The sequence below is a fragment of the Achroia grisella genome, unplaced genomic scaffold, assembly GCF_030625045.1.
Source record: "Achroia grisella isolate CSIRO2021 unplaced genomic scaffold, CSIRO_AGI_Agris_v1 utg874, whole genome shotgun sequence".
Taxonomy (NCBI): Eukaryota; Metazoa; Arthropoda; class Insecta; order Lepidoptera; family Pyralidae; genus Achroia; species Achroia grisella.
The window spans coordinates 2,001,594-2,017,846 of NW_026713051.1; the positions used below are offsets into that span (position 1 = coordinate 2,001,594).

The 16,253-nt window shown below is 33.6% G+C and overlaps 1 protein-coding gene across 2 annotated transcripts; it reads left to right on the plus strand.

Moving 5' to 3' along the window:
* Positions 1–9,291: 9,291 nt before the first annotated feature.
* Positions 9,292–15,842, plus strand: LOC131853007 (fork head domain-containing protein crocodile-like). Of its 2 annotated transcripts, XR_009357962.1 has the most exons (3): positions 9,292–10,388; positions 10,560–10,732; positions 14,931–15,842. XR_009357962.1 is itself a non-coding variant. In XM_059203792.1 (2 exons), the coding sequence occupies exon 1, from the start codon at positions 9,364–9,366 to the stop codon at positions 10,372–10,374; it is 1,011 nt and encodes a 336-aa protein (XP_059059775.1). In that variant the 5' UTR covers positions 9,292–9,363; the 3' UTR covers positions 10,375–10,388; positions 14,931–15,842. The 2 variants fall into 2 exon arrangements, 1 of the variants encoding a protein (XP_059059775.1); XM_059203792.1 differs by lacking the exon at positions 10,560–10,732.
* The last annotated feature ends 411 nt before the right edge of the window (positions 15,843–16,253 follow it).

Sequence of the window (16,253 nt, forward strand, 5' to 3'; positions counted from 1 at the left end):
CTCATATACATCTTATCATCCTCCACTGGTGCCCCGCCAGCGTAAACAGTTTCCACAGGCGGTAGCACCAATTCATTATCATAAAAAAAAAATTGTCTAGTAACACTTGAATCACCTTCTTTCCCTAAACTAATACAGGTTTTGAGAACACTGATCCAAGACTCAAGTTCTTTCCTAACGACGATCCCTCTCATGAAGTGTGAATATTTATAATCATACTTTTTATTTCTTTTATCCTCTATCGATAACAACTACTAATCTTCCTATGGATATTGCAAATATTTACATATTGTTAATATGTAGTTCTACTACGTATGTAAATTAGCATGATAAAAAATTAATTCTTGACTATTTCATCATTATTTAGTCAACATTAAAAAGAAAAAAACTATTTTAACTTTGGTTTATTCATAAAAACGTCAAACCAAGCAACAAAATAATTTTAGCTGTTGTACTGACTTGTCTTTATTCTAAAGCTATTTGAAGAAACTGACAAAATACTGAAATAGTTAACTTAAAACAACCTCATAGGGAATATAAGTTTAGATGAAAAAGTCTGAATAGAAGATAATAATGGGTAAAGAATATTTGGAAATTTATATTGCAGAAAAAAGTGGACAAAAATATTTCATAAACATTTGCCATATTGGAATTTAAAAAATCATACAGATATCCCTTGAACAAATGTGCCATTTTTAGTACTTTTTTAGATGAAGACGAGATTAAACTATACTGTTAGAAAGTCCCCAAAGAGTGATACAATTGAGGTGAAAATTTACTGAGATACTTTTAAGTTCTATTTAAGTACTTCTGTCAGCTGAAGTGCAAAGATTAATTTTGCTCTGAGAGTGTTAGAGTACATTTAAGAGTTTTAATCCAACGAGTTTGGCAAAATATATGAATGTGTGATTGTTCACTGCCTAGTCTAGTCTAGTAGAGGGGTAAGGGGATTGTTAGTAATGTGGACTGATGATCTCATTGCTAGCAATTTACCAAGTCAGGTTAACCTCCACACGGTTCCTCCTGGAAACCATCGTGATAAATTCCTATTATGCCACGATGGGCTAACTGACCTGACCTCATATACACCTTATCATCCTCCACTGGTGCCCCGCCAGCGTAAACAGTTTCCGCAGGCGGTAGCACCAATTCATTATCATAAAAAAAAAATTCTCTAGTAACACTTGAATCACCATCTTTCCCTAAACTAATACAGGTTTTGAGAACACTGATCCAAGACTCAAGTTCTTTCCTAACGACGATCCCTCTCATGAAGTATGAATACTTGAACTTATCAAGAATGAAAATATTGGTAAAATTCACGGCCAGGAAGTTATTATGTAATATACAAAAATAAAAATAAATATTCAGAAGAAACTCAGCTATATGTGTTAAATTTATTAGTCCTAACAAATCTAGATCTGTGCGTCAATCAGTCAATCCATCAGTATACAAGTCGTGAAAGTGTGACATTCGTTGACAGTTTATGACTACTGACAGATATCATATATTACATGAAATAGAAAACAATATATCAGTACATAAAGTGTAACAAATGCACTTAATTTATTAAAGCATTTGGTACACTGTTACTTTTTTTTTAATGTTTGCTAATTTTTATTTAATGTTTGCTAATTTTTATGAACATAACGTGTATAATATAACCACTATGTAAAGTTCTCTAACGCCTGCGTTGTTTTTATTTTAATGCGAGTAGAATTATTTTACCTACGCAACTTTATGCAATATTTCTCATTGCAACCCCGTTCCCATTGTTGTAGCGTGATTAATACTTGGACTTGCGTATTTTCTTTTCATAAGCCCAATCTAAGTTTATACTAAAAGACACACAGACAGAGTTTCTAAGATATAACTTTGTATCTGTCTGTGGTTCTGTAACTGTTTGTGGATGATGATAGAATGGTGGACCTGCCTGCGCTAACGGTTTATCCTGGTTGGGCAACAGTGGAGGTTGATAAGATGAACATAAAGTCAGGACTAAACACACCTGACCTTATTTTGAAAACCATCGTGACAAATTCACTAGGAATTTATCTTCCTCACATTGGGGAACATATATTTAATACACTTTTATTTGCATTTATTACCATATTAATAGCAGTAAACAATTTTAACACAGAAGAGAGAGCACTGTTTTCACATGTCATTCTATTTATTCTACCATGTAAGGAAGGTCATTTATGTAAACTGAAAATAAAAAAAAGACCTAGAATGAATCACTGAGGAACACCCATTTTAATATTAACTTCTTGAAACTTTACAGCATTTATTTCAAATGTTTGCATTCTATCATGTAAATAGGATTTAATCACATGTAAGGTTTTATTTCTAATACCTACAGTGCATTACTGTTTTGTAAAAGTCTAGTCGCTAGTTTGTGTAAAAGTATTTCATAACCAACGTAATATTTATTAAGAATATTTGAGATATCACAGAATAGCATCTAGAGACTTTTTTAAGAATCAATTAAAATGGGAACTGCACACGTTTAATTTAAACTTATTCCTATATTTTGATTAATTTACTCAATAGCGTATAAATTTAAACCCATATGTTATAAGAGATAGTTGATATGGTAAGAACGGAAGTAAATAACGCGATGACTGCGAACAGGGATGAATCGAAGTGAAAAACATATGACGCCGACCCCAAATAAATGGGATAAGGAAGAAGCAGATGATGATGATGTTATAAGAGATAGTTTTTCAGTTGCGCAAAAGAGTAACAATAAACATTTTATACGGTAAGTACCTAAGTTCTTACAATATTAATTTCCTTCATCCTACCTCCACACGTAGGTAATAAAGCCCACATCCCCAAAAATACACTTATAAATGGGCGATTATAAGGGCGTTATTCAAGTATAGACTTTATTTGTATCAAGTACGTTATTTTGATAAATATATTGTAAAAATCGATTATGTTTGTGAATATTTGTAATTTTCTTACGATCACATGACAACTGTTTCTCGTCATCGTGACTTTCAAACTACTTATCCACATAGGTACACTTAGTGTAACGGATAAAGTTCAAAGACCAATAAAAGTTCTTATTTTGATATGAATTAATTTAATACTGTAATTAACATATTGTTATTACAGTATGCGTATTTTGTTACTCTTTCACGCAAAAACTACTAAACGGATTTTCATGAAACTTTACAGTAGGTAATATAGTTTATGCATCAGAATAACATATAGACTATATTTTTTATTGAAATTTGTATACTGAAATTTAACGCGGGTGTAACCTCGGGCTCTGTTAGTATTTAATATGTAAATAGTTATTTAATATGTAATATTTGTATAATATCAACTCTCTCTCAGATGGGAGATATTTTGTCCGTCTTACTGGACATTTATCGTAACATTTCGCCCAAATCTTTTTAAATATATATACCTATATTGCTACACTACTACAGCAATACCCTCTAATTTGGTATTTGGTATAGAGAGAGCTTTCCCGGTACGCTTATATGGTATACAGCTCCCAGTAAACACTCTACTAGTCATCATCATCATCATCATCGCAGCCCGGAAGACGTCCACTGCTGGACATAGGTCTCCCCCAAAGATCTCCACGACGATCGGTCCTGCGCTGCTCGCATCCTACTAGTTATTACTTAACTTTAAAATAACGAACACTATGACTTTTTATAGTGTTCATTGTTTTAACGTTAAGCATTTAATTGCTTTTTCCAATTTTACTTTTTTTATTCTATTTTCCCGACTAGGACAGCCCAATTTAGTTTGCGGCACCCTTAGGAACTAGTTTGTTTGCAAAGCAAGCGAACCGAGCTCTTCCCCTACTGCGTCACTGTTTTTAAGTAATTCGTGTGTGTTTTTAACTGTTGGGGCTCAGTGGGTTACTACGCAGCTTTTACTCCATAAGTATTTGGGTTCGAATTTTGGCTGACATAACAATGTATGTCTTTTTAAATATATTTTAGTAACTACCTTTTCTCAAGTGAGAGCGAAGGAGATTTTTAGTAAGTATATATTGCTCGCTTAGAAATGTAGAATGTCACATTGGTTTTTACGCATTCTTCTCTGTAAATGGACGTAATATGGTAATTCCTGGAGAATTTGCTACGGTGCAGTAACTGACCGGGCTATATTCCATTCCCTTGCACTCATTCGTTTTTTGTGTAGGTACTGTTAGAGTAATTCTATCATGATCCATAAGAGAGTAAGCTGATGGAAAAACTACTTCTTTTAAATTTTTTACCTTTAATGGTTTATGAGTCACTTTTATTTCTATTTTATTACTGTACTTTTTTAACATTTTTGTTATATGTAGTATAGTATTTTTTTTTTGTGTTTCTAATTTTTTTTTTCTATTAGCTTTTGTATTTGTTGAGAGTGTAAACAAAATAAAAAAGATATACCTATTTTATTTTGAAAGTATATATTATATATCCTAATAAGGTACTAAAGGGTCAATAGTAGGTACTTTTAGTATCTTATTAATACTTTGGCTTAACTCAAAATTACTGATAACGTGATGTTATAAGGCCTTATTTATAATAATAATAATAATCTTTATTTAACTCAGGAGGATCGTTACAATATTATTTATACAACAGGTACACTTTCAAGACATTATCAATCCTTTTAGTATGTATGTGTAGTCCTGGCTTCTTTACTAGCATTAGTCGTATGACAGAAGCCAATTCCTTCTCAATCAACCTACATGAACTTTTATTATAGATCATGATATAATTAGTTTTCATCAACTAATATCATGATACAAGTACATATAATATTTGGCAAGAATAATTAAAATTGGCGTTTTATAGTCAAGTAGGCTGATGGATTTTGTATAAACTTGTCTTGTTGAGTGCCACTGTTTTCTCTGTTTCAACTGCCAAGCAGCTTGCTCTGTACCTATCTAAACTGTGTTTATAATGTAATACTTAAAAAAAAAAGAGATAAAAGAACTACTTAGAAAAGAAAATGGAAACGAATGAATTTTGATATAATATTAAAGTTTGTTCTGGGAACGCTGTACTTTTACTTATGGCTGGAAGAGTTTTCTGTTCTTTATTTCTTGAATAACTCCTTGCGAAGTTGTGATGGTAGGTAGGGAGGTATAAGTTTATTCTTTTTAATAATATATTTTCGTTGCATTATAAGGTCGTTTAGTGTCGACGAATAGTATAGTGGTAAAATTTAAGAACTTATTCAATTTTGGAGGAGGAAATTTGTGAGGAGGGAATGGGGTTGAACTGTTACCCCAATCTTTCTTGCGTCATCTATTTCCCCTAGCTCCTCCTTAAAGCGAATTTCTTTCGTTTTATGTTATTACAAGGGACATTATATTAACATATCTGTCCATTTGAAGATAGTTCTTCCTTTTACAATAGTTGATTTGAATTTATACTTTTTTCTTTTTGTTTTTAACCTCTAACTAAAAGTTACCTATATATTGTTTCCCTGACATGCAATTAATGATGATACAACTAAATCGAATTAAATAATATTTGGCTGAGTAGTCAATGAATGGACAGTACATTCTAACCTTAACTTAGGTAGGAGATGTATGAAACATTCTATAATACGTAATTTTGTACCTTCATCTTCCGTTACTGAAATTGTTAACTTTTAATCATTAGGTATAGGTACCACTCGTTATCTGGAGGATATAAACGTTTGTAAAACAGCCTGTATTTAATATTAAAAACGTGATTGATTGAATTTTGTTGTGTAATATACCCCTGTACTAAATATGTAGGTACTCGTATACTTATATGTACTGCATATTACGTTATTAGCAGGCGCCCCTCCAATCAATCCCCCGTCCAATTCAAACGGTCGAAATTACGACGGCCTGAGCCGAGGTTCGAACCCCTAGTGGTGCCCTCAGACTAAAGTCGTATCCGTTAGGCAGGAGTTGGCCTTCAGCCGCTCCATAAGTCCTTCCGCAGGTTTGGAGTGCCATCTGCACTCGCCCCCTAACGTCCGGTGAAGCTGTAAAGGCCAGCTGCGGCCAACAGCATTAGAGTAGTCCGAAAAAAGAAAGCAGGCCGATCCCAACAACAAAGTACACATCTTTACTTCAGATATTCATGAATATGATTGTTTTGTATTCTACGTATATTCAGTATGTAGGTATTTACAAAAAAAATCTAGGTAAGTATTAACACCAGTTGTCTAGCAGGTACCCATAACACAAGCTTTACTTACCGTGGGACTAGATGGGGCTGTGTTAATTGTCCAGGGTTATTTATTATTATTGTAATTAGTAGAAATATCTATTAGTCTACTAATACTAACAATAAATAGGTTTTTTATAGTAGATATAACATACATATTGTTTCTTCCTGTATTGTAGCTTCTGAACTAATAGACATATAGTGATGCATTTTTTCTAAATTGACTTGATCTAGATAACCCTTAGCTATGTTATTAAAATTTATTCAAGTATTTAAAGATCAACAAATCATTTAGTTCTTAGGCAACAAAGAGATTTTACCAATATAGTTGATATCTATGTTGAAATATCTTAATTTTTTTATTTAATTCCAATGGTTGAACCTCAGGCCTTCGTCCGTAGGAGACCGTCTTATATCTACAACTCTACAAATTGTAGAGAATGTGTGAATTGTGAATTATGTCTTATTCGAAGGAAGTAAAACGGGATTATGTTAACGGGACTATATTGGTACCGACAAGTAAAAAATCAATGAATAGAACAGAATAATCGAGGGCGACTACTTACTTAGATGATAGAATAAATTATTTTTAAGTCCCATGAAATAAAGAAAAATAATTTTATCAAAACTTACAATTATTTTATCAAATCGTCTTTAAGATAACGTCATTTTAGACGTAGGTACTTAGTTAAAGCTATTGTTTATTCATAATTTAATATAATTCAGAGCTGAACTCTTGTCGGTGGAGCTCCGCCACCTTCCACGATCTTCTATCAATTGTTTTAGTTGTCGATACGAGACGACTCCAACTTTTTCCTTAACCTGCTTATATAGCTGTGTCTTGGTCTTCTCCTTCCTCCATTTCCATCTATTTTTCCTTCGATAATATTATTAATATGTTCGTCACTTCGTATCAAGTGCCCCACAATATTTTAATCTTAATATAATACTATAAACTCGAAAGTTTGTAAGTATGGATATCTGTTACTCTTTCACGCAAAAACTACTGAACGGATTTTCATGAACATTACAGTAAATAATATAGCTTATGCATCAGAGTAGCACATTAGCTAATTTATATTAAAATTTACCGCGTGTTAAACCGCGGGCACAGCTAGTAGTATTATAAACGCGAAAGTTTGTGAGTATGGATGGATGTTTATTACTCTTTCACGCAATAACTACTGAACAGATTTTCATGAAACTTTACAATATAGCTTATACATAGAATAACACAAATATGTAGGCTATAATTTAAAATATTATAAAACAAATTGAGTAAGTGTGATGGAGACGAAGTCACGCGAATACTAGTTGAGTATTTTATAAATATTTAAATTTATAAAAGGTACCTAAGTAGATTAAGCCGTTTATTAATTTAGCGCTATTAAAATACGGGTCAAATTACGGATGTTGCTAATCTGTAACAGTTAACTTAAGTTTGTAATCCGAGTTATGTATTTCCTTTTTTTTTGTTTAGGTAAAAAGCTTAGTTCACACATGCATTGAGTCAACACTTCGAGGCTCAACATTACGACTTCCGGTGATTAATTAATTAGTATAGGCATAACTATGTAAACAGGCAGATGACATATCAAAACAATCTTGTTTTGGAGTATCTAAATACTGAAATGTAGTACTGTGGCAAGGTAAAACCTAAACCTAGTTACCTAGGTATAAATTTGGGGAATTTCTTTTAAGTAACTTTTTATGCATACAGGTTTGCTGTAATTAAAAAGTCAATATGTAAATTCAGAATTATACTAGAGATATATATATAGTTATACCACATATAAGATATAAATATATATATAGATATATACATAATAGATATGAACAAAGTTAGGTATACATACAAAAAATGAAACAAATAGGTACATTTATTAAAATTTTGCTCTGTTCAATAGTTTAAAGTAATTGTAATAATACAATTATTATTACAATTATTTTAAACTATTCAACAGAGCAAAATTTTTAACCGGTAATAAAAACCGATCTTTTTATATAGGTAGAGTATTGACTCTACCTATATAAAAAGATCGGTTTTTGTCATAACTATTATTCCGGTTACAAAGTTTTTCATGTAGGTACTTAGGTAGGTGGTACTCGTAACTGGTACCTAATACCTATTATTAATACAATACCTCCGATATATAGAGATGGTTGGTATTTTTTGTGATATACCTAGTACCTACCTACCTGTTACTTATTATTATGTTTTTTGTAGTCATTTTTATAAGTCCAGTGCATTAAAAAGGAAACAGGTAAGTTTTCTGTTCTTTTAGATGAATTGGATAGTGGGATCAAAGATAACATGTGGGATTCAAAATAATAGGTACAAGAATAAATTTATATGAATAAGCTACTAAAATATTCTACCTATATGAGTACCTACTTTCTTTTAAGTCAAATAATTTATTTACATATACTCTACGTAGGCACATGTTTGTTTTATGTGAGATTAATAGCACATAGATATCTCTACATATATTATAGTAGGAACTACATGTGCCTATCAAACTATTGGCATCTAACAATAAGGCTTTAAATATCTGTTTAAATAAGTAGAATAACTCATACGATTTAAATGAAGTTAAAGTCGTTAGAGCAGGGTCCTATAAAATACCTAGTTCTGATTCTGGGACATACGATTAAAGACTCATATGGACAGTGTCGCGTACCTTGTTATTAACAATTTATGTCTATATGAATAAATAATGAAAATTATGAATCTTAAATAAATTGAGTGCAATGGATTTACAGTTCTATAGTGTAGTTGCCAAACAATGGCTATAGAGCATAAAGTCTATAAGGGTGTAAATGTCACGGAGCGGAGGGGAAGTACTGCGAGTAGAGTGGGCGCCGCCCTCGGCGTTATGCCTGGGCGTGCGCCGCTCCACCTGGCACTCTCCGGGGTTGCGTGACAGAGACAGATGCCAGCCTGATACCGTTGTTAGAGCGAGAGTCGTATTTAGAGGGCGGGGCGAAGCCGCGTCATAGCGCAACAAGCGGTGGCGCCCACGATCCCGCTCATTCGTCTTTCGTTTAGCGTCCGCTATGTAAACGGGTCTTGTTGTGAATCTAAACAAAATCAGTCAGTCGTCATTTTGTTGCCGAAAGAGCAACGCGTCGAGGGTTCCGCGCTCGCGGTCTGAGTATGTTGTGGTAGTGAACGTGGCTCGTAACGATGCACGCGTTGTTCGGCGAACAGAGCCCCTATGCGTACCGTGGTGGAGCCGCCGGCGGCTACTCAGCCGGAGTGACACCCTATGCCTACGAACAATACCGATACGGATATGGAGCTCCTTACCTCCATCCGCACCAACAGCACGTTGGGGCGCCTAAGGATATGGTCAAGCCGCCCTATTCGTATATTGCCCTCATCGCAATGGCGATACAAAATGCACCAGATCGACGCATCACACTCAACGGCATCTACCAGTTTATTATGGAGCGATTTCCATACTACCGAGAAAATAAACAAGGTTGGCAAAATTCTATTAGACATAATTTAAGTCTCAATGAGTGTTTTGTAAAAGTGGCGAGGGATGACAAGAAACCTGGCAAGGGAAGCTACTGGACTTTAGATCCTGATTCATACAATATGTTTGATAATGGTTCATATTTACGACGGAGGCGTCGATTCAAAAAGAAAGACGCCCTCAAAGAAAAGGAAGAAGCTTTAAAAAGGCAGCAACAACTTCAGCAAGCGCAAGAAGCACTCGCAGCCCAAGAAGCGCTCAGTGCGGCGGATGCACTAGGACAAACACGAGATGTTAAACCGGACGTTAAACCTCGTATTTTCGAGTGTAGACCAAAACGAGAGCCAGGTGCAGAATGCGCACGTTACGATAAACCTGCCGACGCGCTCGACGAATTTAGTGAACCTCGGTTGCCACCCTCTGCCGTATATTGTTCACCGCAGCCCTATTCCTTAGCGGCAGAAGAGTTTCGAGCTGCTACGTCTGGCTGGTATGCAGCGCCTGAACCACCTACGGAGCAATTACCACCGGCCTTCCGAGACCTTTTCGAACCACCGAGTTGCCAGTTAGCTGGTTTCCGTGGTAGTTCTCCAGGACCTGAAGCGTATCGAGCCTCTCCACCGCCGCACCACCATTACCGTACGCCAGCCCCTTCATACTACCACCACCAAGCGTGCGTAGCAGCTGCACCTGCGCCTGCTCATAAGTCCTACTGAGACACTGCCCTCAGGTGAGACACCAATTTATTGTTCGATAGTGCTATGCGATGTCGTTCCATATTTGTAGATTGTGTGGCGTCCGCGAATTCCGCAGTGCGAATTGCTCGCATATTTCACCCCTGCGGCCACGGGGTGAGCGTCCATGTGCATCGGAGCACCTCGTGACGTGGTTGTGGTTGCAGGAGGCCGGCATCATACGGCGCCGAACGGATTTAGCCGCCCGCGTCAGTTCCAGAGCGGATAAATATAGCGCAGTAGCCGGAGATGCCGTGAAGGCAAGTGGCGGCGCGTCGATAACCACTGTTTACAGATCGGCGGCCGACCCTGCCGCCTCCCGCTCCGTTCACACCTATAGGTATGTCGAAACTCAACATGTGTTAGAAGTTGTCTGTAACAATGAGTGGCTGATGATGTTAGGGTGTGCGTAATTCGGATAGTGTGCGTGAGACTGCCAGCGGTGCTCCTTGCCTACTTCACTGAATATTCCGATGTTTCACGGAAGCCACGAACAAGATTGTTTTGATTAGCTCTGGACATACATTATCCAAAGATTGCGCGGGTACTGCTACACTCGGATGTGAATGTCTAAAGTAATTCCAGTAGGTCTGTTATAAGATATTAACATTTTTTAAATAATATCGTACAAACCTTCGTTTCTTCCTACTAAGACGTATCGTTCATAGAAATTAACACGAACAAAGGTTATTGTAAATCAAGTAAGTCAAAGTAAAAAATAATTTGCAATTTTTTTCCACTAGGTTAATTTTAAGTGACCATGTGGTAACCAACTGGGGTATAAGCGAACAAACATTAAATGTAAATATTTAACAATAGGCACAGATTGAAGCTCATAGCACATCCTTTTGTGGTGTTGTTAAGCTTATTGCTGAGATAATGATTACACTTAAATAGAATTTTAGTGAGTAATATCAATTATTCGCTAAAGTAAACTATATGCCATGGTGTATCAAACGCAATCGTTTTACGAGTAATAATAGACTTGAGATAGTTATAAAAATAGTCAAAAATAAAGAAAGAGAAAGAAAAAATTAGGTAATAGGATTACAAAAACTAGTTCTTAAAAATCATAGATATATAGTTTATTTTTACAGGAATCTTATGGGAATAATTACGTTTTATTATCAGATTCACTTAACCCTATTATGTTTATAAGAAAGTACATATGGTTTAATAAATAGGATTCAATTTTCGATATAGTATTAAAAATATAAAGCAAATGAATAGAAGGAGAGCATGGAGATCTACAGTGAATGTAGCTTCATTGATCTATGCAAAATTACGTTTGGAGTTTTATAATTTACGGTATAGGTATAATAACCTAAATTCCAAACAACCTCTGTACTGTGGATATTAGACAACTATTAACTAACTTATATACGAATAATAATGATTGTAAATATAAATACATTATAAGCACTATTTACTTAAAAATAGAGTTGTATTATGTGGGTTGTTAACTCGGAAGCATCGACAGCCAAATAGTGCGCGAAACTGCAATATAACAGATACTACTAAATTATTTGATTTCTAAGAAAGGCAACATAGTTCATATAATAATATACGTTAGCCGAGAATTAAAAAATAATGGTGTTTTAAAATGAAAGTATTTTCTTCGTGAATGGAAACCAAGCAGTTAAGAAAACTAATATCTTAATATCATCGCACATTATAAAATTAAACATAAATCTATCTACCCCTTCTGGTTTTCCATTACTAAGGAGTAAGGTGACATGCCATCCTATGATCCCTATGATCAAAGTCATTATTATCATACAATACAAAATTAAAATAAGTGACATTTAAACATAATCGTAGACGGTTTCGTAAAAAATCTTACTCGTAAAAAGTTTCGCATATTACAATCCAGACAGGATAAAAACTGTTTTTCTTTAATATACAGGTATTTTGTGTTCTACAGTGCATACGCACTGTGGTCTGCTTCTAAAATTAGTAGCAACTGTTAACTGACCTTACCGTCCAGTTAATTAACTTCACTTTAATCTCCTGCAACACCTATCAAACGGCATTTGCGCTCATAGAACAGAAACAATGGATTCTGTGTTTGCTCCGACTAATGCAGGCCACACACGATACTCGTAATTGCACTATACGGTTTGAACTGGAACGATAAACATTACTAAACTACGCGCCCTGTCGTACGACGCGAGTGACGACTGTCATTTTCGCATTTTTTGCTAGGTATATATTATCGATCAAATTGTATATTACTATAGAATATACCATATATTAGGCAGTATAAATAAGCTCTCAAATAAAATAAAATAGAGTGAGCGTTGGTGATGTAATCCACAATGTAAAGTTACCAACCGCAGTATAATTTTGAGTGTCAGAAATGCAATAGATCTACTATAGTAGCATTCATATTAATATTCATAAATATTAATCTGAAGAAGCCTTACCTACACCTAAGTTATTAAACTAAACTTGAGTAGGTTTCTCTGCTCTTTAAAAATCGTGATGAAAGAAATTATAATTTATAAGAAAAAAGAAAGAAAGCATTTTAGTTACAAGTCGGTCGATCCCTTCTCTCTCAATTCTTTGTTTTTATTTTGTTTATGTTAGCCGATATTTCTGCAAACGATGTAAATTACATCGATGAAAAGCGCTTAATATCTATAAATAAAAAAGAATATGCTAAGTACCTGTCTACATACTGTTGGCTTAATATTTGAAATATTGCCAGTTTCGATCATATTTCTTCCTAGCATACGGAGACTAGATTTTTAGATATAATTTTTACTATCTGACTAATTGAATTCTTGGTCTACCTACGCGTATACTAATTCCCATGTACTAAAGTAAATTTGGAACTAGACAAACAACATTTATCAATGATATTATTAGTTGATTGTAATAATTATTTCACATTTTACAAAAGAGCAGACGTAAGCATGCAGACAATCACTCTGCAATTATTGTAATGCAGTCGTACTATACACATACGAATATATTGTTTGAGTTTTTACGTTGAGTATAGGTAAAAGTATGTTTGAGAGAGCCATTAAACAACTCGTAAAACATTACGATTTAGTAAACCTATAAATATTTTAGCAAACTACTGAATTGCATAAAACAAACTCTACTTTGGATTTCGCATTATTTATTACCTAAGTATTCTTGGCCCACCTATTTTATTCGTCGTTAACACATTTTTTTATCAGCCAATATTTGATGTTTCTCTGTAACAGCACCATTGTTCTATATAGAATACACATAAGTTATATGTGTATAATACACAAAGTAAATAGGTTTCAATTTTATATACCTCACAGTAAAAATTCGGTTCAGTTTCTTACCAGTTCTTCTCAATTGAATTTGTATACTGTTTAGTTCACTAAACGGCAAGGAAAAAATATTCATACAAAAATTCGACGTTCATAAGCGGCTAAAATATCCTACATCAATAAATTATTTTTAATTTAATTTGATTTGTTTATAATAGAAGTTGTTAGAAATATCATAACTAATACAGGTAGTACTAATACCTGAAATATATATCTGAGATTAATAATTTAATATTTAAATAAGCAATAACTGCTACGTATGTGGTATACATACATAGCAGTTATTGTATATTGTTTCATTTAAAATAAATCGTATTGAGATAACTATCTATATATAATCGGCCTTGCTTAATTTTCATAGCATAGCTTAGTTTCCAATTACTATAAAAAAAGATTGCATAGAATAGTCGGAGCCTCGTAGTAAATAAATCTTTCTTAAGGTTTAGGCTCTACCTATTGAATGAATTATATGTTACTAAACCTATTAAAATATCTTATAATTTGTTTTAAATTAGAACCAATGTAAATGAGTATTTATTTTTTAAAATTGGTTGAAAGAAATAGAATTATAAATAATCTTTATTCAAATAAACTCATTACAAGCACTTTTGAATAGTCATATTTTGATTCTACCACTCATTCCGAATGCAGATTCATCACAAGAAGATCGTGCAAAAAACTTGTTTTTTGAATAAATAATGTTTTTTTTTATATTATTTGATTTATTAATTGATATATTGAAAAATTGGTCAATTCAATCTAGTTCCACGTCATCCACAGATGGTATATATGTATAATATAACATTAATAAATATAACAATATTAAATTGACACTATATGACAGATTTGTGTCACGGGATCTTAATGAGCTAACAATAATGTAGAGTCTAGTTATCAATTTCACGTAATTCTTACAGTTTTATTTAATTACATTATTTATTAAATACACGACGATCAGTGTCAACTTTCTTAATTGTAAATAGTTATTATTAATAATTATCAAATAGTAATAAATTGTAAAATGTTAGAGGAATTGTTTTTATTTTATGTATTTCAATGTTATCAAATACATACGAAAGTACAGTAGATACAGTACATACGAAAAGAAACAAAATAACAATGTTGAAATAATATAATTTTATCACCTCCATCAAGGTAATATATAAAACTAAAAAAATCATAATTATACCCATTTTTTGTTTTCAAAAATATTTTTTTTTGCTCTAGGTATATCGGTCTATGAAGAAAGCGGGAGCCGGAGTGCAGGGGACAGCCAGAGTACCTAATGTTATATGAGGACGCGGGTATTCCGGGATTATTGTGAACGTTGGTTTAAAACCCAGTGAAATAGTTTACAACGTGAACAAGTTTTATTTATTTTTCACATTGTAGAAGTCTTGAGAATTTTTAGGTGTATATTACTAAGACAGAAGACTTATTTTAGTAAGTATTGAGTGCATAGGTAGTTTTGCATTCAATGGTGGATTTGTAGATAAGACGTTTCGATGTTGTTAGACTATAATATGAATACGTGCTTAGAGAGAGAAAAAAAAATAAATTCAATCGCATTTCTATGTAAGTAATAATTAATATCAATAATGTAAATATACATATTTACTTGTCGTAAGTAATGAAAAATTTAGATTTAAGTAAAATGGTTCATTTTACTCAAATCAACATGATTGAATTCTAGTCTGATGTTGTAGATATATTAAATAGAATTTGAATTTATTTGGTATTATTTATGTGGAGAATATAAATACTATAATACCAAAAAATTCAACGATGTAGTCATTTAGGCATATACTTACTTGGAATAAAAACAATTCAATAACGCCCTACTGAAGAACACAGTACTGCATAGGTGTCTCTTCATAAAAGTACCTAATCAGCCTACTAATACAACACGAGTTAAGTGATCTACTAAAGGTTGTTTTAGTTTTCCTTCTATTGCTCTGATCTGATATGCTACAGCGGCCCTATTTATCGGTACTATAGGATCGTGGATATTAAAAGGAGCAGTAACATATATTATCGTCTCCTCTGATCGATCCGATTGTCCAATTCAAATGGGGATCGAAATTACGACGACCTGAGCCGAGGTTTTCACCTCTAGCGATGCCCTCAGACTAAAGTCGTATCCGTTACGCAGGAGTTGGCCTTCAGCCGCTCCATAAGTTCTGTGGGTTTTGCGTGCCATCTGGGCTCGCCCCCTATCGTCTGGTAAAGCTGTAAAGACCAGCTGCGGCCAACAGCATTAGAGAAAATAAATAATCGTATTGCGTAGGGATGAATTACACTGAATCTTGAATAAACACCCCGAAACATACACTTGTTACGAATTAAGAAAATTATATTTAAATTTGTGAAGGGATAATGAGCACCACTGGCATTATTATGTTGATAATAACTAATTTATTAATCATCTAAGTAGACGTTGCGATTATTATTATACAATAATAGCTGTACCTGCTTTACATGACTTACATAAATTTATACACATATGTATGTACACTTTTTATCTTAAAATACAATAATAGAATATTTAGT